Source organism: Mchenga conophoros, linkage group LG8, assembly GCF_057382185.1.
Source record: "Mchenga conophoros isolate Kocher_MC1m ecotype Shallow Benthic linkage group LG8, M_conophoros_male_GT1.1, whole genome shotgun sequence".
Lineage (NCBI taxonomy): Eukaryota > Metazoa > Chordata > Actinopteri > Cichliformes > Cichlidae > Mchenga > Mchenga conophoros.
The window spans coordinates 2,054,802-2,079,240 of record NC_140533.1 but is presented as its reverse complement, the minus strand read 5'-3'; the positions used below and the strand labels follow the sequence as shown (position 1 = coordinate 2,079,240).

The 24,439-nt window shown below is 43.7% G+C and overlaps 1 protein-coding gene across 3 annotated transcripts in view; it reads right to left on the bottom strand.

The window, feature by feature from the left end:
* Window positions 1-14,148, bottom strand: part of reep3b (receptor accessory protein 3b) — a 43,235-nt gene extending 29,087 nt beyond the window's left edge. Inside the window, exon 1 of one of the 3 annotated variants that reach the window (XM_085283587.1) lies at window positions 13,795-14,148. Coding sequence is in view for 2 of the 3 variants with exons in the window: in XM_085283584.1 (XP_085139710.1) it covers window positions 3,983-4,014 (32 nt within the window). In the remaining variant the exon portion in view is untranslated. Of the gene's footprint in view, window positions 1-3,982; window positions 4,353-13,794 lie in introns of those variants that run through there. The other 2 variants (XM_085283585.1, XM_085283584.1) reach the window with 2 other exon arrangements.
* Window positions 14,149-24,439: the final 10,291 nt, after the last annotated feature.

Below are 24,439 nucleotides of genomic sequence, written 5' to 3'. Positions count from 1 at the left end.
TACACGGAGGTCTATCGTTCCCAGGCTGGACTCCTTGTTTTGTATGTCACACCCTTGGCATGCTTCTGGTACAGACTTTACATAGAGGTTTCATCTTTACTGATGCCATGGTGTGACCTCTGTGAGTACCACTTTAGTACAACAACAGGAGTGTCGTATATTTTTATATTAAAAAAATCTATTAGGAAACATTTAGATAGTTACTATGGTAGCAAGAGCACGTTGACATTTTTCGTGATCTTAAACGTATCCTGTGCACAAGGATAAGAAAGAAAACTACAAATACTCACAGAAAACATGTTGAATGTCATCATGCCAAAACTAGCATCTGTCCATTTCTTTATATTCCCTCTGATTTCCTCTTAGCTTCATTTCAGCACAGCCCCACCCCTTCCTCTCTCTGCATGCAGCTGTGAAAATAATGCTTTCAGATGGGTTTTGACTCTGGGCGACAGGTCAGTTTCCCTGGCTTCCTGACATCGTACACCACCAAAAACCAGATGGATGGAGGTGGAAGGAAAGAACAGAGAAACACAGAGCAGTGTTTAAAAAAAAAAAAAAAAAACACAGAAGAAAAACACACAGGAGACACACACACACAATGAAGAGAGGAGGAGTGGGAGACCCAGAGATATCCAAGATTTTAGCTCCCACCATCTGGTTTGAGCCTTAGGAATAAGAACTTGATTACATGACTTTTCCACTAAAAACACAGTCAATGGCTGTTTCTGGGTCCAAACTCCTCTTAAGTTCCCAAACTCAAACACTGCTGAGTCAAAAACCGTCCAAATGATCAGTGTGGCTGCTCTAAAAGGTGTGACAATCCAGCTGAACACACAAGCATCCATGAAAAACAGGATTTAAGAAGTTTAACAGCGTTACAAGTTAGCACAGAGTTAGATCACTAGTTTCTATCTAAAGATGATGGACGTTTTCTGACTGAGGGAGTTCTGAAAAACTAAAACATACAGCTCTGCTATCACTGGATATAAATAAAGACACAACCACACAGCGGCCTGATTTGTAGGGTTACTGAAGTTGGCTAGCTGGCATGTAATGGTGCGCCACATGGTGGTTAGCTAGAGAGCTATGGTTAGGATAATACACACACATTAGCACAGTGAAGCTGGTGCATGAATATTGACTTTGTTCCCCTCAATACAAGTGAACGTGAGGGTCTCAGACGGGCAGAGACAGGCGAGCTTCTACAACAAAAACTTTCTTTTGAAGGAAAACTTTTTTGGACCTGTACAGCTGAGCATGCTGAAATCCCACTGTGTCTTTTAATCACTGCTTCCTTTGTTATATTATCGTTATCTTGAAGCAGGTTATCTCTGAAGCAGGTTACTCAAACATCTTTGTCGCTAAACTTAAAAGGACGCGGCAACTATGAAACAAGCTGAATACACAGACTTGAAGAAAGGCACAAAAATTTGGCACATTAACTTGCAGACTTGTGAGGGTGCTGCCTAAAATTAGAAACAGGTTGAAAATCAGCCTTTGATTTATTTTTCTACTGCGGCACAATCAGACGAGGGAAATAGCTGCTGAAAGGGAGATACACTGAAGTGAAAAGGAAACGCGTAAGAATGAGGTGCTGCTGCTCTTTTCCTCATGCTGAGTTCATCACCTTAAAATAGAACAATGTCAACTCTTGGATTCTATCCCTATGTTACGGTGACACTTCCAGGGTTTCCCTGTGCACTACAGAAACCGTTAGTTATACCTACATGTTCTCTTTGCAGAGTGACAGAAGTCCTTGATCTCAAATTGAAGACTTGCTTTCCTTTTTTGGTGGTGACCATGAGGACACTGCTTACAGAGGGGATGTTTTCCTGCATTAGCCTAAACACATAGGTCACTTGCACAGCCTAATGGGCTAAACCAACCAAAGCTCTAGCCTGGGGTTTGCCTTAATCAAACTGGGCCTGTGGCAGTGACTTTGACTGATTGCTGTTACTGCATGCTTGCCACGTCATCTGTGCTGTTGCCTTATTTCACAGTATTATATCCTTGTGTGCCGTTCTTTATGGCTTTAACATATAGATAACATTAACTCCATATGAAAATGAGTTAGAGCCAAATAAAAGCATAAGGAAAAAAACAGATAGGAAAATAGATGTGAAAAGTAAGCAATGTCCATAAAAATGGATATTCACAAGTAGGGACATCACAACAGCAAACATGTAATAGTCAGTACCAGTACCACACTGTTTAAGCTCTTTTACTAAAAAGTCGTTGTGAATCAGTCACATGCTGGTGCTGACTGTGGAGGAGGCAGTAGTGTTAAACGCTATTAGATACATTATGTTACCTTTAGCATTTCTACAACATTAGCAACTGCAAACATTTTAAGCTGTGGCACAAAGCTGATTCCAAAATGGTAACATGCATCTGAGGATACCAACACAAAGTCCTTCTATACACATTTCTGACTACCTGTTATCAATGAGTCGAGGCAGAGCTGCTGTGGCAGCTGATTGACACAACGTGCAAAGGAGAGTCTGAAACTTCTGTCCTCTTTCTTCTCATTGAATGACTTTCAGCAATTGTTCATCTGAGATGTTGTCCTCCACTTTAGATATGCTGAATGTTCCACCAACAGCTTTTTGGAATCATCTTGTGGGAGCAAAAATACAATTTGATGCCTGTTAAACTGTTACCGCTGGCGTTTCTTTAGCAAGTTAAAGTAAAAATGGGGTCTAAGTACAGAACTTTTTTAACAACAAGTTGTCTGTTATGTGTAGACACAACCTTATTTATTTCAGCTATAATAAAATACACCAGCTATGAGATCGTGGAGAGATGCAAAAAGATGGTAACACTCGCCACATTATCTGTGTAGGAGATAACAGTCTCTTTGTGGCGATGCATAAGCATATAGCAGACTGTAATAAATGTGTGACTAAACAAAATTACACTGAATTTCAAACCAGCAACTGGAAAAGAGCATGTGTAATGGACCGCATGCTGATTTAAAGGCTTTTTCTCAGCAGGATTGGGATAAGTTATTGTCCAAGTAAAATGAAAATTATCACTCTAGCTACAATTTGTACAGGCGAATGTGGTTTGTACACTTGGCTATACAATTTTCCTTTTGTTCAAATGAATCTAAAATTAGAAGGAATGTGTGTGCATGTAATTATTGGTCTAAGACAATAACACACCTTCTTTCTGTACTTTCAGCACCGTCATAACTGCCCAAGTGCAGCACCGTCAGCCCATGACTGTGTTCATTATACAGTAACAGGCTGTACTAGTTAAAAATGAGGAGCATTTATTCTCTCCCCAGAGGGCTTTTGGTGTTCCTATCCGCCATTACCCTGTGGACGTACGCAGACACAGGGAGGAGCAGACGGGAAGAAAGGAATTATGTCGACTCCCAAGTTACTGTTTTCCTTACCAGATCAACATGTCTCTCATGCTCCCAACACATTAAACACCTGCTTTAATCATACGTAATTTCAACGTAATATCCAGTGATATGCCATTGGATATTTAATAACTATCCAGTAACCAAATCCGTCCCCCACTTATAGCAGCGCACTTCTTCATGCGTCTTGACAACATTGTGGATAACAGGTTGAACCGGGCATTGCTGGTTAGTTATATCTCCAGGCTGACAGCTGTACCTGACACTCCTTCACAGTGGAACATGTAAAGGCTTGTAAAGTTCCACTTCACAATAGTCACAGTTCCTTAGGACTGACTCACCAGCACCACGGATGGCTATGACTCTGTTAGCATTAGCTTCAGACAAGATTACATACCTTGCGTCCCCACAACACTAGATTTCATAAACAGAACAACTTTGTAGCTCTGCATGGACGTAAGCGATGTTGTTTTAGAGCGAATGTACAAGTTTAAATGACTCGAGCCTCCACTTAGCTTAAGCACGACAACGGGTTAGCCAAGCAGGCCAGGCAAACAGCGGCTGCTCATAAAACGAGGAAAGTTCTCCTTGAGCGGTCTCTGTACTTACACAACGCATCTCGAAATCATCCAGGACACCATGTCTTCTGTATCTGTAGGTCTGTTTCAGCAGTAGAACAGAGCCAATAATAATGTTAAACGCCGATCCCGCACCGCCGTGAACTTTTCAGCCCAAACTTCGGTAAACAGAAACAGCTAGCTAATCTCGTCGTACATCAGCTAGCCAACACACCAGGAACACCTCACTGCAGTGTCCTTGGAGTCATAGCTACACGACGAAGCGCGTATCCTAAATATTCCTGCTGTAGTCGCTCCCTCCCATCAGATTTCCTCCTTCCTTCTCTGCTTCGCTGCTCAGTTCCTGGCACAAGAAAGGTGCTGTCGTCATTAGGGAAAATAAACACCCTCCCTCCGCATATGCTATTGGCCAGTGCAGTCTGTTTACGACGAACCTGAAATTGTAATTGGCTGGCCACGTTTGGCTAGCCAATCACATCCATTTGGTTAAGCAAGTGGCATTTTAAACTCAGTTACTGTGCTCCGATTGGTCTGCTGTCGATTCGTGGCGAGCTCTAGCCAACCACGAGGGAAATATTTTTCAGAGCATGAAAACGGCAGGTGCGCGCCCTTTGACCTCCACCTTACGTTCAGTCTTCATGTCTGTAGCTGTTATTATACAAAATACATTTTGAATAACCTAAAAGTGAAAGCACGATTTTTTAAAATAAACAATGCCTTTAATCGCATAAACGTTGGAAAGCAAAGGGTTAGGTGGTTACTGTACATCAGGGTAAGTAATATTGAAGCATTTCATAAAGTCCAATGGGCCAAATAAAAAGTGTCTGTTTCTTGTTGTTATGCAGAAAAGTGTTTTGTCATGTAATGGTCAATAAGCACTAGTGACCTGACTCCATAGGCACTCGTGCATGCCATAACAGATCATCAGCTGTTCTTTTCTTTCTTCAGTCTTTTTGGTTCACCTGGTACCAAATTCATCTTGGTCTCATCTGTCCAAAAATATTTTACAGAACTGTGCAAGCTCTGTTTTCTGGCAAAGCCTAATCTGCCCTTCCCCTTCTTGAGTTTAACCAGCGGTTTGCACTTTGTTGTGAAACCCTGTGTGTTTACATTCATGACGGCTTCTGAAGTCATTTTCTTAACCACAGACAGAATTCCACACGTTAGCTGTGTTTCATCATCTTTGTGGTTACATTCATTGTTGATTTGGCCTTTTTTTAGTGATGGCCTTCTTCACTTGCACTGACATCTATGTGGACCTCATATTGAGAGTTCCAGTAAACAGCCTCCAAATACAAGTTCAACATTTGAATCAACCCCAGATTTTTTTTAATCTGCTTAAGCCATCCTCAACCATGAAACTGCTTTTCGGTCAAATGTCCAATTACTTTTGATCACCTGAAAATGGGGACTATGTACAAAAACACTTTTGCCATCCCTTTGAATTAAAGGTAAGAATCTGCAATTCTTGATTGTTTGATTTAAACTCTACCGTGGTAGTGTACGGAGGCAATATAACACAAACTGTGTCATCGTGTAAATACTCACGGACCTAACTGTAATCAGTACACACAAACCCCATCTGTCAGCTTTCAGAATGGCGCTTCTTTGTGTGTGTCTGCTTTAGGTAATAATAATAATTTAGGTAATAATAATCTAAGTAATAACAGCATCTGAGCTTGTACAATTGCAGCTATGAGCTTGTGCCTTTCTGTATCAGGATATTTGTAAACCCATGCAGACATGTTAGTGTATTGTGCAGGTATGTTCAGGCATGTGGGTAAGACTGGGAGGGGGGTCTGGTTTTATAGCTACTTGTTATTCATGAAGGCGGCTGCTACAGCGTGTAGCTCAGCGAGGAGATTCCCAGAGGAGCCTGTCTGGTCACACAATCCGTCTGGGAAAGCATCAGAGGCTCAGGGCTGAACAGAAAACACCTCCTCACCCTCAGCTGCTCACTGGTCTAATGTCATAGAGAGCAACAACATTAATTAGAAACATACACATTTGCAGACAAACCAAACAGAACAAATATGCTGTATTCTGAAGATCAGCCTCTGGTAAAAGGCAATTCCCATTACGCAAGGTGTTTGGGTCTTTCTTTGTGAGTACACTGCAGTGGTGGCGGTTGAATTTTTACTTCTGCATCCCAGTAATTACACCAGGCAACTTTAAAATGAAATTAAAGCAACAATCTCTCTTTGTCCCAATCATTCAACTGAAAGAAGTCAAAATAGAATCATAGACATACATAATACATATTGTTTAGTGTGTGTGTTTTTATTCAGAGTGTGAAGCCTGTAAAAATGAGTCAGGAAATATTAGCAGAGCTTTGCTGCTCAGATCAAAGTGTAAATTTCACTTTATCATTACAATAGTGACTGCCAGCTGTAAGTGTTTATTCATCACATTTTCTCGGTCTTAGTACTAATCTGGCCTGAACACACCCTCAACCAGCCATCGTGGCCCCCAATATACAGGAGATTGCATCAATCTCATTGATAATAATTAGAAATTATACTTTAATTGCGTTTAATCTTTGAATGGCTGTGGGGTAGAAACTCTTTTTTTTAGCCTATTTGCCCTTGATTTTATTGTCCTGTATTGTCTGCCTGATGGCAGCAATTTAAAAGATCTTGATACGTGTGTGATGGGTCACACAAAATTTGGGGCCTTTCCTGAAACAGTGGGTATTGTGAAGTTTCTCCAGAGAGGGCAAACTGACTTTTCTCTGGGCAACTCTGATAACCTGCTGAAGTGCTTTGTGCCGCTGTGCAGCTGGAAAACCACACACAGAGACGATGCGTCGGTAATCTTTCTATTGAGCAGCGATATCAGGATACCAGCAGTTTGAGGTGGATGTTGTTGGGGTTTTTGTTTTTGTTATCACACTCAGGAAATGAAGTCTTTGCTGGGCCTTATTCACCACCTCAGCTGTGTTAACACCACCGGTCAAGTCCGCCGTGATGTGGACTCCCAAAAACCAGGAAACTGAAACCTTCTCCATACACTTCCTGTTAACGAGTAATGGCTGAGTAACCTTTCCTTCTTCCTGAAGTCCACGATGAGCTCCAATGTCTTTGGTGAATTAAGAAGGAAGTTGTTGTCTCTGCATGACACCATCACTGATTCCAAGTCAATCCTGTAGGTGCACTGATCTTCCCCAAAGATGAGCCGCATCATCGTGGACATTTTTTATTACAGTTTTTCTCGATTGGTTTGGCCCATTTCTTGAAACCGAGTTGACTTTCTCAAAATAACATGGACAAATCTCCAAACCACCTTGCAATTGTTCACAACAGAATGTCATTTTTCATTGGTTTCATCAAATTGCAAATGCTTTAGTACATGTCTCAAGTGACTTTGTGCTTCTTTTCAAATGATTATGTACAAGTAGCTACAGTTAGCACAATGAGCCCACATTTAGCACATTTTCCAAATAAATAGATCTTGGCGATCTAAACTGATTAGTTGATTTTTCAGTGAAATGGTTACTCACTCCAAAACATATCAGCATGGTTTCATTGTGTAAGTCATCATATGCACAATTGTCTGTTCAACTGTCAAAATTAGTCAAAGATATAATACCATGAAAGTATGTCTTGGAACATTTGATAAAGTTATGACAGTACTTGACAATCAATCAGGTGAAATTAGAACTAACGAAGGAGCAGTTTCCCACATCTCAGATGACCAATCAAACAGGTTGTTTAGATACCTGACAGGTGTTGTCTATGATTATGACTGCTGCCAAAAGTATATAGACAGAGCTTGGCCCGGGGCCAGTTTCATTTGCAGTGTGAACATGGAAGCACCTCGCCAAGTACAACAGCAACTTCCTGCTCGAGGAAGAAGAAGAAGAAGAGGAAGAGGAGGAAGAAGAAGAGGAGGAGTGAGAATGCGTGGAGGAATAGGGGGAAGAGGCCGAGGAGCACGGAGGCACCATGATGTCCCAGATGAAATCCGGGCCACCCTTATTGACCACGTTATAAACCATCGCCTCACAATGGCAGAGGCAGGTCGCCGAGTGCAGCCTAATGTGCCTCGGTCTACAGTCTCCTCCATCATCCAAACCTTTCGCAGGGAAAACAGGTACAGAACTATGCTATTGAACTATTCAGTGTTGGTGTGTGTGTAGGCCTAGAGTACTGTAATATCTTCATGTCATGTTATATGATAATATAAAAATGACAAAGAAAAAAAAAATGGAGAAAATACTGTGAATAGTATTCCAGTCACTGTGCAGTGCATCACACTTTTAGTACCATACAACAGCAGTACAATTACATTGGTAACTCATTTTGTAACAAATTCACAGTGTTGACCTTTGACTTGTATGTCTAGGATTGGACGACAGCCTCAAGTGGGTGGCAGAAGAAAACTTCTAAATGAACAACAAGAACGAGAAATATGCAACATGGTCATTGCAAATACTGCCATCACACTGAGACAGATTCGTAATGCAATCCTGCTAGACAATGTAATGTTCCAAAATATAAACTCTATCAGCATCTCCACAATAGACCGGGTACTGCAGAAACATCAGATGACCATGAAACAGATTTACAGGGTACCATTTGAGAGAAACTCTGACAGAGTGAAAGGGCTGCGGTACCAGTATGTGCATGTAAGTCAACTACTGGTTGTCTATCATTGTAACACTATTACAGTAAGACATGGTTACCACTGTTTTTTTGTTTTGCGTTATCCTTTTTACCTTCAGAACCCAGCTTTGTGTGACTAGAGCATTTTGCCTAGAAATTGTCTTCAGTTTTCCACTCCCTGTTTTTACAGTACTTTAGATCCTCCCTGCAGTATCTGTCTCTACTTGACTGATTAGATTTATTTATATTCTATTGTAGAGAATAATGGCATTAGAAGGCAACGAAACCCCTCACATCCTAGTGTTCGTTGATGAAGCTGGCTTCAACCTGGCCAAAGGTCGAAGGCGTGGCCGTAACATCATTGGCCACCGAGCCACTGTGGATGTCCCAGGCCAGCGAGGAGCAAATATAACAATGTGTGCCGCTATATCAGAAAGAGGTGTGGCCACACACATTCCCACACACATTATTTACAGTATGTTAGGCTAGAGTTTGTTTGTTTTTTGTTTGTGTTTATGACTGTTCACATTTACAGAATCCTGTATATGTTTTCTTTTCACAGTATGTTCTCTAATGTTAACATTTCTTTGTACGAATGAAAATGTTTACAGTTTCCTTGAGTATGAGTGGTTTATTGGAGGCTGATTTTACTGTAAAGTCTTTTAGTTTTATTCATAGTGGTATTCTGTTGCTAGACCTGTGCCTCAGTGACAAAACGTCTAAGCATTTTGACTTGCAGTGCTTAAACAATGCCAAAGGTATAATGCATTTTGGGGGCATTGACTATTTATATGGGAAGGATATTTAGTTTTGACACATGGATAAACTCTTTTGGGAGCGATATGAGCTTTTGCAGGGGATCCATGGTGTTGTGCTAAACCATCCAGGTTATTTTGACAAAAGCACTAAATGAATGCACATGTGCCAAGGCAATTGAGAAGGATCTGTGCTATTTTGACTGTACTGACCTTTTATATGGGAAAGGAATCTGCTTTTGAAGCATGGACGAAGAGTTTGGGGAAAGATATTTGATTTTGCTAGTGAGCTATAATGTTGGGCAGAACTGTAAGTGTCATGAACCGAAGTTCCGAGCGCAGGCAGGACCCAGAAGCAGAACACACACACCAGGGTAGGAGGGAATAAAGAAAGCAAATTTATTATAACTAAAGGTGTCCCGTGAGGGTAGCCGAAAAAACAACGTATGGAACCAGAAGAAACCGAGGGACTGGGGAGGTGAACTGCGCAGGGAACGCCGAGAGCGGGGCTGTGAGAAGCTGCAAAACAAAAAAGAGAAACAGATTACTGGGGTGCGGAAAAAAGGCAGCATACGAGGGAAGGTGGAGTATACGTCTTACGGAGGTAGCCGGGCTGAGTGAACCAGAGGGGGGGGGCTCCAAAAGGGTCGAGACGGCGAGGCTGATAGTGCTTCCGAATCTCAGGCGGACAGGTGGACAGGCAGGTGGCTCGCAAAAACGCCGAGTTGTGATCGCTGAGAGGCGACTACGGACTGGCGTGGAGCAGCAGGTAGGGCAGGATTAAATAGTCCACCTGGTGATCGCCTGGGATGGGATGCAGGTGTGGGGTTAGCAGCCACGCCCGTGGGCGTGGGCATCCCAACAGCACCCCGGACGCCGGGCCGCGGACCATGACAGTACCCCCCCCTCAAGAGTCGCCCCCAGGCGACTGGCCGGGACCCCGCCTGCGGAGAGAAGCATGGAAAGCAGAGATGAGACGAGGGTCCAGAACGAAGGAGCGCGGGACCCAGAGGTGGTCCTCGGGGCCGTACCCCTCCCAATCCACGAGATACTGCCAGCCGCGCCCGCGCCGGCGCGCATCCAGGATCTGCCGGACCGCATAGGCCGGATGGCCGCCGATGAGCCGGGCGGGAGGAGGGGGCTCGGAAGGAGGGCACAGGGGGCTGAGGCGGACCGGCTTAAGTTGAGACACATGGAACGTGGGGTGTACACGCCGAGAGGCCGGAAGCCGGAGCCTGACCGCCACTGGGTTGACGACTCGGTCCACCTCGTACGGCCCGATGAAACGGGGAGCCAGTTTGCGGGACGTGCCCCGGAGCGGGATGTTCCCAGCAGCCAACCAAACCTTCCGTCCCGGCCGGTAGTCAGGGGCTGGGGCGCGGCGACGATCGGCGTAGTGCGCGTGTCGTTCCTTCGCGCGCAGGAGGGCGCGGCGAGCGCTGCGCCACACACGTTGGCAGCGCCGGAGGTGATGTGGAGCTGACGGGACGGAGAGAGTTAAGTCCTCTTCAGGGAACAGTGGAGGCTGATATCCGAGGGACGCTTCGAAAGGAGATAATCCGGTGGAGGACGAGGTGAGGGTGTTATGGGCGTACTCCACCCAGGGCAGGTAGGTAACCCAGGAGGAGGGGTTTTGACTAGCCACACACCTCAGCATAGTCTCCAGCTCCTGATTGAGATGTTCAGTTTGCCCATTGGATTGCGGGTGGAAACCGGAACTCAGACTGACCTTGGCGCCGAGAATGGAGCAGAAGGTCCTCCATACTTGTGAGGTGAACTGGGGACCACGATCGGAGACAATGTCCAGGGGAATCCCGTGGAGCCTGAAAACCTCAGTGATTAATGCTTGGGCAGTCTCAGCAGCCGAGGGCAGTTTGGCCAGCGGGATGAAGTGAGCGGCTTTAGAAAACCGGTCCACAACTGTGAGGATGACACACTTTCCACAAGAGGTAGGGAGACCAGTAACAAAGTCAAGGGAGATGTGAGACCAGGGCCGGTGGGGTGTAGTGAGCGGGTGGAGCTGACCTACGGGATGCTTAGTGGATGACTTATTACGAGCGCAGACGGCACAGGCAGACACGTAGTCTCTCACGTCCCGTGTTAGCGATTTCCACCTGTCTGCTGAGGAGGCGCGCCGTTCTGCTCACGCCCGGGTGGCACGTGAATCGTGCTGTGTGGATCCAGTGGATGACCGCTCCCCGGGCGGCGGCGGGAACGAAGCGCCGTCCTTGCGGTCCAGTCCCTGGGTCAGGGTCCCCCGGGAGCGCTCGGCGAATGGTCTCCTCAATCTCCCAGGTGAGAGCGCCCACCACGCAGGCGGCGGGTAGGATGGTGGCGGGGGGGGCGCCTCACTGTCGGGGGAATACTGACGGGAGAGCGCATCGGGTTTGATGTTTCGTGACCCGGGACGATAGGAGAGCGTGAAGTTGAAGCGGGCGAAGAACAGGGACCAGCGAGCTTGACGTGGATACAACCTCTTGGCGGTTCTAAGGTACAGTAGGTTCTTGTGATCTGTCCATATAAGGAAGGGCTGTTCGGCCCCTTCCAGCCAGTGACGCCATTCCTCCAATGCGAGTTTTACTGCTAGGAGTTCCCTGTCGCCGATGTCGTAATTCCTCTCCGCGGGGGAGAGTTGGCGTGAGAAGAAGGCGCACAGCCGGAGTTTATTCAGGGGCCCAGACCGCTGGGAGAGAACCGCCCCAACTCCCGCATCAGACGCGTCAACCTCAACAATAAACTGTTTTGAAGTGCTCCAAAAGGGTCGAGACGGCGAGGCTGATAGTGCTTCCGAATCTCAGGCGGACAGGTGGACAGGCAGGTGGCTCGCAAAAACGCCGAGTTGTGATCGCTGAGAGGCGACTACGGACTGGCGTGGAGCAGCAGGTAGGGCAGGATTAAATAGTCCACCTGGTGATCGCCTGGGATGGGATGCAGGTGTGGGGTTAGCAGCCACGCCCGTGGGCGTGGGCATCCCAACAGCACCCCGGACGCCGGGCCGCGGACCATGACAGTAAGACTGTTTGGCCAAATGACCTTATGGTTTTGAGAATGTCATCTCGGTTTCAAGAAATGAGCCAAACCAATCGAGAAAAACTGTAATATGTTTAACACAATCTTCAAGAAGTAAGAGAACATCTGAGGAGTGGAGAAAAATGTGCTGGTAGCGATTTTCAGGAACAAGAGTAATCTATGGAACAGTAGTAACTACAGAGAGATTAATGAGCCATGCAGCTATGGGAAAAAGCTAAAGCTAGGATAAAAAGAGTGGTAATGATTAGTGAGCATGAAGCTGTACTTGCCCAGAAAGAGCACTACCAATGCAATCTAGAGAAGGTCAGATGGAGCTGATCTGTGTCTTTCTGGATCTAGAGAAGCCATATCATAGGGTGCCAAGAGAAGAAGTGTGGTACTGGATGAAGAAGTCAAAAGTGTCAGAGAAGTATGCGAGCGTGGTGGAGGGCATCGATAAGGACAGCGAGACAGTGGTGAGCTGTAGGGTGGAAGTAACAGATGGGTTCAAGATGCAGCTGGGATTATATCACAGATGTTCTGAGAGCCCCTCATTATTTGTGATAGTGTTGGACAAGTTGGCACATGAGGTCAGGCATGGACTACAGTGATCTGTAAGGAGAGTATGGAGCAGATGGAACAGAGCCTAGAGAGGTGAAGGTATGCACTGAAGAGAAGAGGGATGAGTCAAGTGTTTGAAAGTAGATACATTTAAATACCTGGAGATTATTATCCAAAACAACAGACAGTGCACAAAATCTGTGAAGAAGAGAGCAGGCAGTGCGGACTGAGTGTCAGGAGGACAGCAGAAAGAGTGAAAGGAAAAGTTTATAAGCTGGTATGGAGAACTGCTATGATGTATGGTTTGGAGATGGTAGTGCTGACGAAAAACCAGAAGCAGAGCAGGACCAGGCTGGTCAGGATTGGAAATGAGTATATCAGAGGGACAAAGTCAGAGAGGCAGGGTTGAAATGATTTGGATGTGTGCAGAGGAGGGATAGTGAGAGGCTTGGTGTGATGGAGGATGGTAGGGATAGGGCTAGATGGAGGCCGCTGAAAGACGAAGAAGACCAAACACATCCCTACTCAGCTGTACACTGACTGTGACTGGTCACATCTGACCAACTCATCTAGGGCTAGAAATCTAGAAAGCCGTTGAAGTATTTCTTTAAACAGCATGAATATGCACATGTCGAGGAGCGTGTCAGGCTACATTTCACTGTGTGTTATACTTGTATAACTATGCATGTGACAAATAAAGAACCTTGAATATGCAGTGAGTTCTTCTGCTAATTTAAGGAACTGGGATGTCTTTAGCAGAGCTCCCCAGCAGGTCTTGTATTATGTAAAAGCACAATATAAATGTGTACAGTACAGTATAGAATCCAATAATGTTCATCCCACAGTGTCATTTCTTCATAGTTATCACAATACTCTTGCTTTCAAATTGGTCTTACTCGTCTGCTGATACCTACCGCTGCTCTGTGCCTTCTTCGTACTCTTTTGTTTTCTCTTTCTTGCATTTCCTTGTCCGTCCGTTCTATGACTGCATTTCCTCAGGATCTTTTCCCTTTTTTTTTCAATGCCGCTCTTCTTCCATCGCTCGTCAAGCTCTCGTTCTCTCCTTATCTTGCATCCCACAAGCCTGGAGATCACTGCAGGCTGATTGCTACATGCTTCACGCATATAAACCTTGACGATGTCCTTAAGATGCCTCCACTCCACTCCATTGAGACGTAAGCACATGAACGCAAAAGCACACAAATGCGCAATCCTGGACAGGAATACACATGAGTAGGAGACTCACACAGACCTTCCCTCTCTCATTCTGCTTTGCTCTGCCCTATTCTCCTCCTCTTGCCTTCACTGCTCCTTTTTTAGTCTTGCTTGTTTATAGTAAGTCGATGGAAGACGTGGAGTAAACCACACAGGAGAGAGATCAAACATGCCAGCTGCATTTTAAATTCTGATTGAGATAGATAGATAGATAGATAGATAGATAGATATTTTAACCATTAGAGAAAACTCATAATCATCTCACAGATGTAACATTATCTACAGCTACTTTCATTACCATTGATATTCATTTAGTCTTTTTCTCCCATTGATCTTTCTGAGTTAACTTCTACCATTTTAATGCTTCAATCTTAAATATGATCAACCTATCTCTAATAATCAGCTATGTACCACAGGCCTTCAAGCTGGCTGTAGTTAAACCTTTACTCAAAAAGCATCCCTAGACCCAGCAGTCTTAGCTAATTATAGGCCAATCTCCAACCTTCCTTTCATATCAAACATCCTTGCCTGCACATGCCTGCAGCACAGAAACAGCTTTAGTGAAGGTTACAAATGATCTTCTTATGGCCTCTGACAGTGGACTCATCTCTGTGCTTGTCCTGCTAGACCTCAGTGCAGCGTTCGATACTGTCAACCATAATATCCTATTAGAGCGATTAGAACATGCTGTAGGTATTACAGGTACTGCTATTAGGAGTTGGTGGGGTCTCTCTGGTGTGGCTTCATGGGTTTTGCTTCCTTTTTCAGCACAGGTAGTTGGGGCGGTGTGTCACAGGATGCTGGCACACCAGCGGTACATCAGACGTCATTTGATAGCGCGTTCTTAAGGAGCAGCGCGACGGACGCCTGGTGTCGGAATGTTGTCGCCTCCCTGAGTTTTAATGTGTTGATTGAGCTCTGCGGTGTGCACTACGGCAAACCCATGTTTTGGATTTGGTCTGCTTATCCGCATTCCTGTATCCTTAGCTGGACCCATCACCCGGGTGATGGGTCCAGGTGCTGGTGCTGGTGCTGCCAGGTGCTGGTGAAGCCGCATTTCCTGGATTTCTATGGAGATCAACCTTGAGATCTACCTCTGCATCCCGGAGATTTACGGTGTGACAAGTGAGCTCCCCAACTCTCCCCATGCCTGTTGCCGTTTGCTATCGATTGTTTGGGGTCTTCCCCTAAAACTTCGTTTCCCTTTTTCCCGTAGATCCACCCTGTGTGCGCTGATTTCCCCGTTCACTCCGAATGCGTGTCAGCTTCCTTCCCTGGTTTTCCCTCGTTTATTTTACAACCTCCCAGCCTATGTAAATACTCCGGGCACTGTAAATAAAAAGCACCTTTTGCACTTCTTACATTAATTCTTATTCTCATGTATATATCCCATGTATATCTCATGCACATATCTTTCTACGTAGCACTTTTAATTCTTATCCCTACTTTTATTTTTTTCCATGTCTATTTAAGTGCTATTTATGACACTATGTTTGCACTGAAGCACCGCAGCAATTTCCTAATGTTGTAAACCTGCTCAACATTTGGCAATAAACCCCTTTCTGATTCTGATTCTGATTCTGATCTCTGTGTGTTCTGCCATAGAGTCCTCTCCTTCAGCTTAACAACTGCGCTGCAGTGGTTTGTATCATATCTATCTAATAGACTCCAGTTTGTGCATGTAAATGGAGAGTCCTCTTCACACACTGAGGTTAATTATGGAGTTCCACAGGGTTCAGTGCTAGGACCAATTCTGTTTACATTATACATGCTTCCCTTAGGCAGCATCATTAGAAGACATAGCATACATTTACACTGCTATGCAGATGACACCCAGCTCTATCTGTCCATGAAGCCAGATAACACACACCAATGAGTTAAACTGCAGGAATGTCTTAAAGACATAAAGACCTGGATGGCCGCTAACTTTCTGCTTCTTAATTCAGATCAAACTGAGGTTATTGTACTCGGCCCTGAAAATCTTAGAAACATGGTATCTAAGCAGATTCCTACTCTGGATGGCATTACCTTGGCCTCCAGTAACACTGTGAGGAATCTTGGAGTCATTTTTGACCAGGACATGTCCTTCAATGCACATATTAAACAAATATGTAAGACTGCTTTCTTCCATTTGTGCAACATCTCTAAAGTTAGAAATATCTGTCTCAGAGTGACGCTGAAAAACTAGTTCATGCATTTATTACTTCCAGGCTGGACGACTGTAATTCATTATTATCAGGAAGTCCTAAAAACTCCCTGAAAAGCCTTCAGCTGATCCAAAATGCTGCAGCAAGAGTCCTGACAGGGACTAGAAAGAGAGCAGATTTCTCCTGTTTTGGCTTCCTGTTAAATCCAGAATTCAAAATCCTGCTCCTCACATACAAGGTCTTAAATAATCAGGCCCCATCTTATCTTAATGACCTTGTAGTACCATATCACCCTATTAGAGCACTTCGCTCTCGCTCTGCAGGCCTACTTGTTGTTCCTAGAGTATTTAAAAGTAGAATGGGAGGCAGAGCCTTCAGTTTTCAGGCCCCTCTTCTGTGGAACCAGCTTCCAGTTTGGATTCAGGAGACAGACACTATCTCTACTTTCAAGATTAGGCTTCAAACTTTCCTTTTTGCTAAAGCATATAGTTAGGGCTGGACCAGGTCACCCTGAATCCTCCCTTAGTTATGCTGCAATAGACGTAGGCTGCGTGTTTCTTCTTCAGTCACCTTTCTCACTCACTATGTATTAACAGACCTCTCTGCATTGAATCATATCTGTTATTAACCTCTGTCTCTCTTCCACAGCATGTCTTTGTCCTGTCTTCCTTCTCTCACCCCAACCAATCACAGCAGATGGCCCCGCCCCTCCCTGAGCCTGGTTCTGCTGGAGGTTTCTTCCTGTTAAAAGGGAGTTTTTCCTTCCCACTGTCACCAAAGTGCTGCTCATAGGGGTCATATGATTGTTGGTTTTTCTCTGTATGTATTATTGCACAGTCTACTGTGCAATATAAAGCGCCTTGAGGCGACTGTTGTTATGATTTGGTGCCACTGACTCTGATATCCTAGGTGCTTACAATAATACTACAGCAGTCATTTGGCATCTGCTGGTGCATGCCACATTTGGTTGATGTGGATAGGGCCCATGCCACTGGGCAACTTCAAGCTGGTGTTCTGCAAATCCAAGCTGCAGTATTCTCTGCATTAGTTGTCGGTGCTCGTCTCATCTCCCAAGTTTAGCTCATTAGTCCAAGTTTGAATTTTTATTTATCTTTTATTGTTCATGTATTTTGTTTCTAGGTTCATTTTTGCCAACAAATAAAAGCTGCTGCTTTAAGTTAAGTTCTCCGTCTCAGAGTCCTGCGTTTGGGTCCAACCCCTGCCTGCCAAACAGCTTACCATAACAGCAATGCCATATCTCCACAGTCTGAGCCTGGACTCTATCCTCTAAAATGACAATGTTAATTCCCCAGAGAATGGGGTTTATTAGAGACTACATCCAGAATTTGGGAGTGGAGAGAATGGAATGGTCTGCCTGCAGTCCTGACCTCAATCCCACCAAACACCTGTGGGATCAACTTGGCCGTGCTGTTCATGCCAGAGTGACCAATATATTCACATTGGCTGACTTGTGACATTGAAGAATGGAATGCCCACAGCAGTGTGTGACCAAGTGGTGACTAGCATGAGAAGGAAGTGCCAGCCTGCTGTGGCTGTGTATCGTCCTTCCACATGGTTCTATGGCCTGTGTTTGTTAAATGAATAAATTGTTAAATTGCCAAAATGTCATGTTTCTTAGGACTTCAATCATCCAACCCAATAAACAACACCAAACAAACTCTGGCTATTGCTGATTCTGTTTTTGGACATGAAGCTGACACCAACAACCATAGTGAAGTATCTTCCAGTGGCCAAAGCAGGTGACATCGCAGGAGCTCTGAAACTGTTGGCTAAGGATAAACATAAATTCTGTAAAACTATAACTCCCATTGGCAGTAATACCAGTCAGCTACATCAATAAGAGGTCACTAAAATTTGAATTGAATCAGTATGTAACAGTCAAAACAATGTTGTACTAGGTATTTTTCTCTGGTTCCCACTAATTGGACCAGGAGTGATGTGTTTAGCCACATGTCCTTCTTAAATTGCTGGTTGTCTGAACGGTTCCAAAAAATAATGTGGGCTTTATAGATAATTGGAAGACTTTCTGGGGAATACCTGGTCTTGTTAGGAGCTACAACATCCAATCCTTGGATGGAGCTAATCTCTTTTCTAGGAATCTGGTCAAACCCCCCAAACTATCCAGAGTTGAGACCAGGAAGCAGAGTTTCAGTCTGGTAAATGGATTGGTTCTTATATAGTGCTTTTCTACTCTGAGAACTCAGTGTTCATACAGTGCACAGTCTGGAGCAGACAGGGATCAAACCACCAACCTTCCGATTAGTAGATGACCTGACTGCGTCAGCTCCAGACCACCAAAAGACAACAAAAAGTCCCAAAGAAAGAACAATGTGGTATCTACAACTATTGCGGGGTCTACCGTGTTATTGTATGGTCTACCTTATAGTATAAAGCGCCTTGACGCAACTGTTGTTGTGATTTGGCGCTATATAAATGAATTAATTTCAACTGAATTACAACTGCACCAAAGAGTAAAACAGTGAAATGCAGATTATTAAGTTTCTCTCTTAAGTTCCTATTGGTACATGAATTAATAATTCATCAACGTATTGATGTACTCTGCCTTACGGACACCTGGTTACAGCAGGTGGATTATCTTAGTTTAAATGAATCAACACCCGAGTCATACTAACTGTTAGAATCCTTGAAGCTCAAGTTGAGGCGGGTGAGTGGCAACAATCTTCCACTCGAGGTTATCAATCAACCAAAGACCCAGAAAGCATTTTAATTGTATTTGTTGATATTTGTCGTCCTCCTGGACCTTAATCAGAGTTTCTATCTGATGTCTCCAGGTATACCCTGGGCCTGCTCCTGGAAAGACATGCCCAGCCAAAACACCTAGCCCAGGAGGCGACAGCCTTAGCTGTCTCCTTTCGATGTGGAGTAGCAGCACTGCTCTGAACACCTCCTGACTGACTGAAGTCCTCACCCTATCGCTAAGGCAGAGCCCATCCACCTTTCTGAGAAAATTTCCACTGCTTGTATCTCAGTCTAATTGTGTTAACAAGAAGATCGGACTGAGATACAAGACTCCCCCAAACAACAACGCACCACCTGGTGGCGGATGGATGCATAACATTCAGGACACAATAATTTACTGACATTGGGCATCACATAAAAACATAACAATTAGATTAAACAAGTAAATCCGACCAGTGACAACAACAACAATTACTCGGCTAGTCATACATTGTGAAGTATTACATCTCCACAGCGCAATACCATTGATATTTATTTAGACTTTTGTTGTCCAATTGATCTTTGTGAGTTCACCTTCAGTAATTACTTCCTCCAAACAATCAATGTGTGTTTTAGACCCCATTGCAACAAGACTGTTCAGAGAAGCCCTATCATTTATTAATGCTTCAACATTAAAAACTGTAAACCTATGAATAGGCTAAGTGCCTGAAAATGCTTCAACAAGAGTACTGACAGGGACTAAAAAGAGAGAGTATATTTCACTGGTGTCCCTTCATTGGCTCTCTGTTAAATCCAAAATTGAATTAAAAACCCTTATTATTACATAAAAGGTCTTAAATAATCAGGCCCCATCTTATCTTAATGACCTTGTAGTACCATATCACCCTATTAGAGCACTTCGCTCTCGCTCTGCAGGCCTACTTGTTGTTCCTAGAGTATTTAAAAGTAGAATGGGAGGCAGAGCCTTCAGTTTTCAGGCCCCTCTTCTGTGGAACCAGCTTCCAGTTTGGATTCAGGAGACAGACACTATCTCTACTTTCAAGATTAGGCTTCAAACTTTCCTTTTTGCTAAAGCATATAGTTAGGGCTGGACCAGGTCACCCTGAATCCTCCCTTAGTTATGCTGCAATAGACGTAGGCTGCGTGTTTCTTCTTCAGTCACCTTTCTCACTCACTATGTATTAACAGACCTCTCTGCATTGAATCATATCTGTTATTAACCTCTGTCTCTCTTCCACAGCATGTCTTTGTCCTGTCTTCCTTCTCTCACCCCAACCAATCACAGCAGATGGCCCCGCCCCTCCCTGAGCCTGGTTCTGCTGGAGGTTTCTTCCTGTTAAAAGGGAGTTTTTCCTTCCCACTGTCACCAAAGTGCTGCTCATAGGGGTCATATGATTGTTGGTTTTTCTCTGTATGTATTATTGCACAGTCTACTGTGCAATATAAAGCGCCTTGAGGCGACTGTTGTTATGATTTGGTGCCACTGACTCTGATATCCTAGGTGCTTACAATAATGCTACAGCAGTCATTTGGCATCTGCTGGTGCATGCCACATTTGGTTGATGTGGATAGGGCCCATGCCACTGGGCAACTTCAAGCTGGTGTTCTGCAAATCCAAGCTGCAGTATTCTCTGCATTAGTTGTCGGTGCTCGTCTCATCTCCCAAGTTTAGCTCATTAGTCCAAGTTTGAATTTTTATTTATCTTTTATTGTTCATGTATTTTGTTTCTAGGTTCATTTTTGCCAACAAATAAAAGCTGCTGCTTTAAGTTAAGTTCTCCGTCTCAGAGTCCTGCGTTTGGGTCCAACCCCTGCCTGCCAAACAGCTTACCATAACAGCAATGCCATATCTCCACAGTCTGAGCCTGGACTCTATCCTCTAAAATGACAATGTTAATTCCCCAGAGAATGGGGTTTATTAGAGACTACATCCAGAATTTGGGAGTGGAGAGAATGGAATGGTCTGCCTGCAGTCCTGACCTCAATCCCACCAAACACCTGTGGGATCAACTTGGCCGTGCTGTTCATGCCAGAGTGACCAATATATTCACATTGGCTGACTTGTGACATTGAAGAATGGAATGCCCACAGCAGTGTGTGACCAAGTGGTGACTAGCATGAGAAGGAAGTGCCAGCCTGCTGTGGCTGTGTATCGTCCTTCCACATGGTTCTATGGCCTGTGTTTGTTAAATGAATAAATTGTTAAATTGCCAAAATGTCATGTTTCTTAGGACTTCAATCATCCAACCCAATAAACAACACCAAACAAACTCTGGCTATTGCTGATTCTGTTTTTGGACATGAAGCTGACACCAACAACCATAGTGAAGTATCTTCCAGTGGCCAAAGCAGGTGACATCGCAGGAGCTCTGAAACTGTTGGCTAAGGATAAACATAAATTCTGTAAAACTATAACTCCCATTGGCAGTAATACCAGTCAGCTACATCAATAAGAGGTCACTAAAATTTGAATTGAATCAGTATGTAACAGTCAAAACAATGTTGTACTAGGTATTTTTCTCTGGTTCCCACTAATTGGACCAGGAGTGATGTGTTTAGCCACATGTCCTTCTTAAATTGCTGGTTGTCTGAACGGTTCCAAAAAATAATGTGGGCTTTATAGATAATTGGAAGACTTTCTGGGGAATACCTGGTCTTGTTAGGAGCTACAACATCCAATCCTTGGATGGAGCTAATCTCTTTTCTAGGAATCTGGTCAAACCCCCCAAACTATCCAGAGTTGAGACCAGGAAGCAGAGTTTCAGTCTGGTAAATGGATTGGTTCTTATATAGTGCTTTTCTACTCTGAGAACTCAGTGTTCATACAGTGCACAGTCTGGAGCAGACAGGGATCAAACCACCAACCTTCCGATTAGTAGATGACCTGACTGCGTCAGCTCCAGACCACCAAAAGACAACAAAAAGTCCCAAAGAAAGAACAATGTGGTATCTACAACTATTGCGGGGTCTACCGTGTTATTGTATGGTCTACCTTATAGTATAAAGCGCCTTGACGCAACTGTTGTTGTGATTTGGCGCTATATAAATGAATTAATTTCAACTGAATTACAACTGCACCAAAGAGTAAAACAGTGAAATGCAGATTATTAAGTTTCTCTCTTAAGTTCCTATTGGTACATGAATTAATAATTCATCAACGTATTGATGTACTCTGCCTTACGGACACCTGGTTACAGCAGGTGGATTATCTTAGTTTAAATGAATCAACACCCGAGTCATACTAACTGTTAGAATCCTTGAAGCTCAAGTTGAGGCGGGTGAGTGGCAACAATCTTCCACTCGAGGTTATCAATCAACCAAAGACCCAGAAAGCATTTTAATTGTATTTGTTGATATTTGTCGTCCTCCTGGACCTTAATCAGAGTTTCTATCTGATGTCTCCAGGTATACCCTGGGCCTGCTCCTGGAAAGACATGCCCAGCCAAAACACCTAGCCCAGGAGGCGACAGCCTTAGCTGTCTCCTTTCGATGTGGAGTAGCAGCACTGCTCTGAACACCTCCTGACTGACTGAAGTCCTCACCCTATCGCTAAGGCAGAGCCCATCCACCTTTCTGAGAAAATTTCCACTGCTTGTATCTCAGTCTAATTGTGTTAACAAGAAGATCGGACTGAGATACAAGACTCCCCCAAACAACAACGCACCACCTGGTGGCGGATGGATGCATAACATTCAGGACACAATAATTTACTGACATTGGGCATCACATAAAAACATAACAATTAGATTAAACAAGTAAATCCGACCAGTGACAACAACAACAATTACTCGGCTAGTCATACATTGTGAAGTATTACATCTCCACAGCGCAATACCATTGATATTTATTTAGACTTTTGTTGTCCAATTGATCTTTGTGAGTTCACCTTCAGTAATTACTTCCTCCAAACAATCAATGTGTGTTTTAGACCCCATTGCAACAAGACTGTTCAGAGAAGCCCTATCATTTATTAATGCTTCAACATTAAAAACTGTAAACCTATGAATAGGCTAAGTGCCTGAAAATGCTTCAACAAGAGTACTGACAGGGACTAAAAAGAGAGAGTATATTTCACTGGTGTCCCTTCATTGGCTCTCTGTTAAATCCAAAATTGAATTAAAAACCCTTATTATTACATAAAAGGTCTTAAATAATCAGGCCCCATCTTATCTTAATGACCTTGTAGTACCATATCACCCTATTAGAGCACTTCGCTCTCGCTCTGCAGGCCTACTTGTTGTTCCTAGAGTATTTAAAAGTAGAATGGGAGGCAGAGCCTTCAGTTTTCAGGCCCCTCTTCTGTGGAACCAGCTTCCAGTTTGGATTCAGGAGACAGACACTATCTCTACTTTCAAGATTAGGCTTCAAACGTTCCTTTTTGACAAAGAATATTATAAGGATGACCCTTAATCCTTCCTTAAGTGTTTCTTCTTGACTCACCTTTATGTGTGTTTGTACACCATTTTGCATGTAATTATTAGTTATTAACAGAGGTGGGACCAAGTCATTGTTTTGCAAGTCTCAAGTAAGTCTCAAGTCTTTATCCTCAAGTCTCAAGTCAAGTCTCAAGTAATGTCAGGCAAGTCAGAGTCGAGTCTCAAGTCACTGGTGTAAAAGTCCGACTCAAGTCACAAGTCTGAAACTTTGAATTTCAAGTCCTTTCGAGTCTTTAAAAAAAACAAACGAAAAAATAATGTTGCAGTTATGCTAAATGTAAATATTAGACCATGTAATTTTAAAATCTGTGTTTTTCTCAACACGTGACAAAATAGTGAACTTAGAAAATATACACAAATTGTGAAATTGCACCTCTTTAAAATGCAGCTCAATTAAACCTAGCTCCAAGAATAATTTTCACCGACAGTTCTGAGATAAGCTGCATCTTATTCTTGGATGCGGTTGTAGGACCAGCTTTAAAATCGCATGACAAAAATATCATACACATTAAAAAAAACTGTATCACCAACGTAGCCTGGACAACATTTGCTAGTTAGATGAAGTCAGCTATCTCATCTTAGCATATTTATATGCATATTTATAATCATACGGTTCTTGGAGTGAGTGCATACACTCATGAAGTTTAGTAACTTCCGGTCACTGCAACAAGCCCAGGTACAGTTTACCGACGGATGGGTGCAGGACCTTGAACTGCACCGTGTAGAACGAAAGACCATCGTACGTATCATAAGTTTACCAGTCTCACAAATTGTCGTCATAAATACACATTCCTTAACCGTTTATTAATAGGACCTTTGAGCTCAACGGTAATTAATTAGCAGTGGAAATAATTTCTGGTTCATCACAGAAATGTAGCAGTGACAATAATACTGTATGCTGTAATCGTACTGGGCAATTAGTGATACAAAAAACCTGTTTTATCCTGTGAATAAAAGTATATGTTTTTGTCAATGTACCATAATAACAGAAGCGAAACACAATATTGTGTCAGGACAATTCACTATTTATGCACAATAAA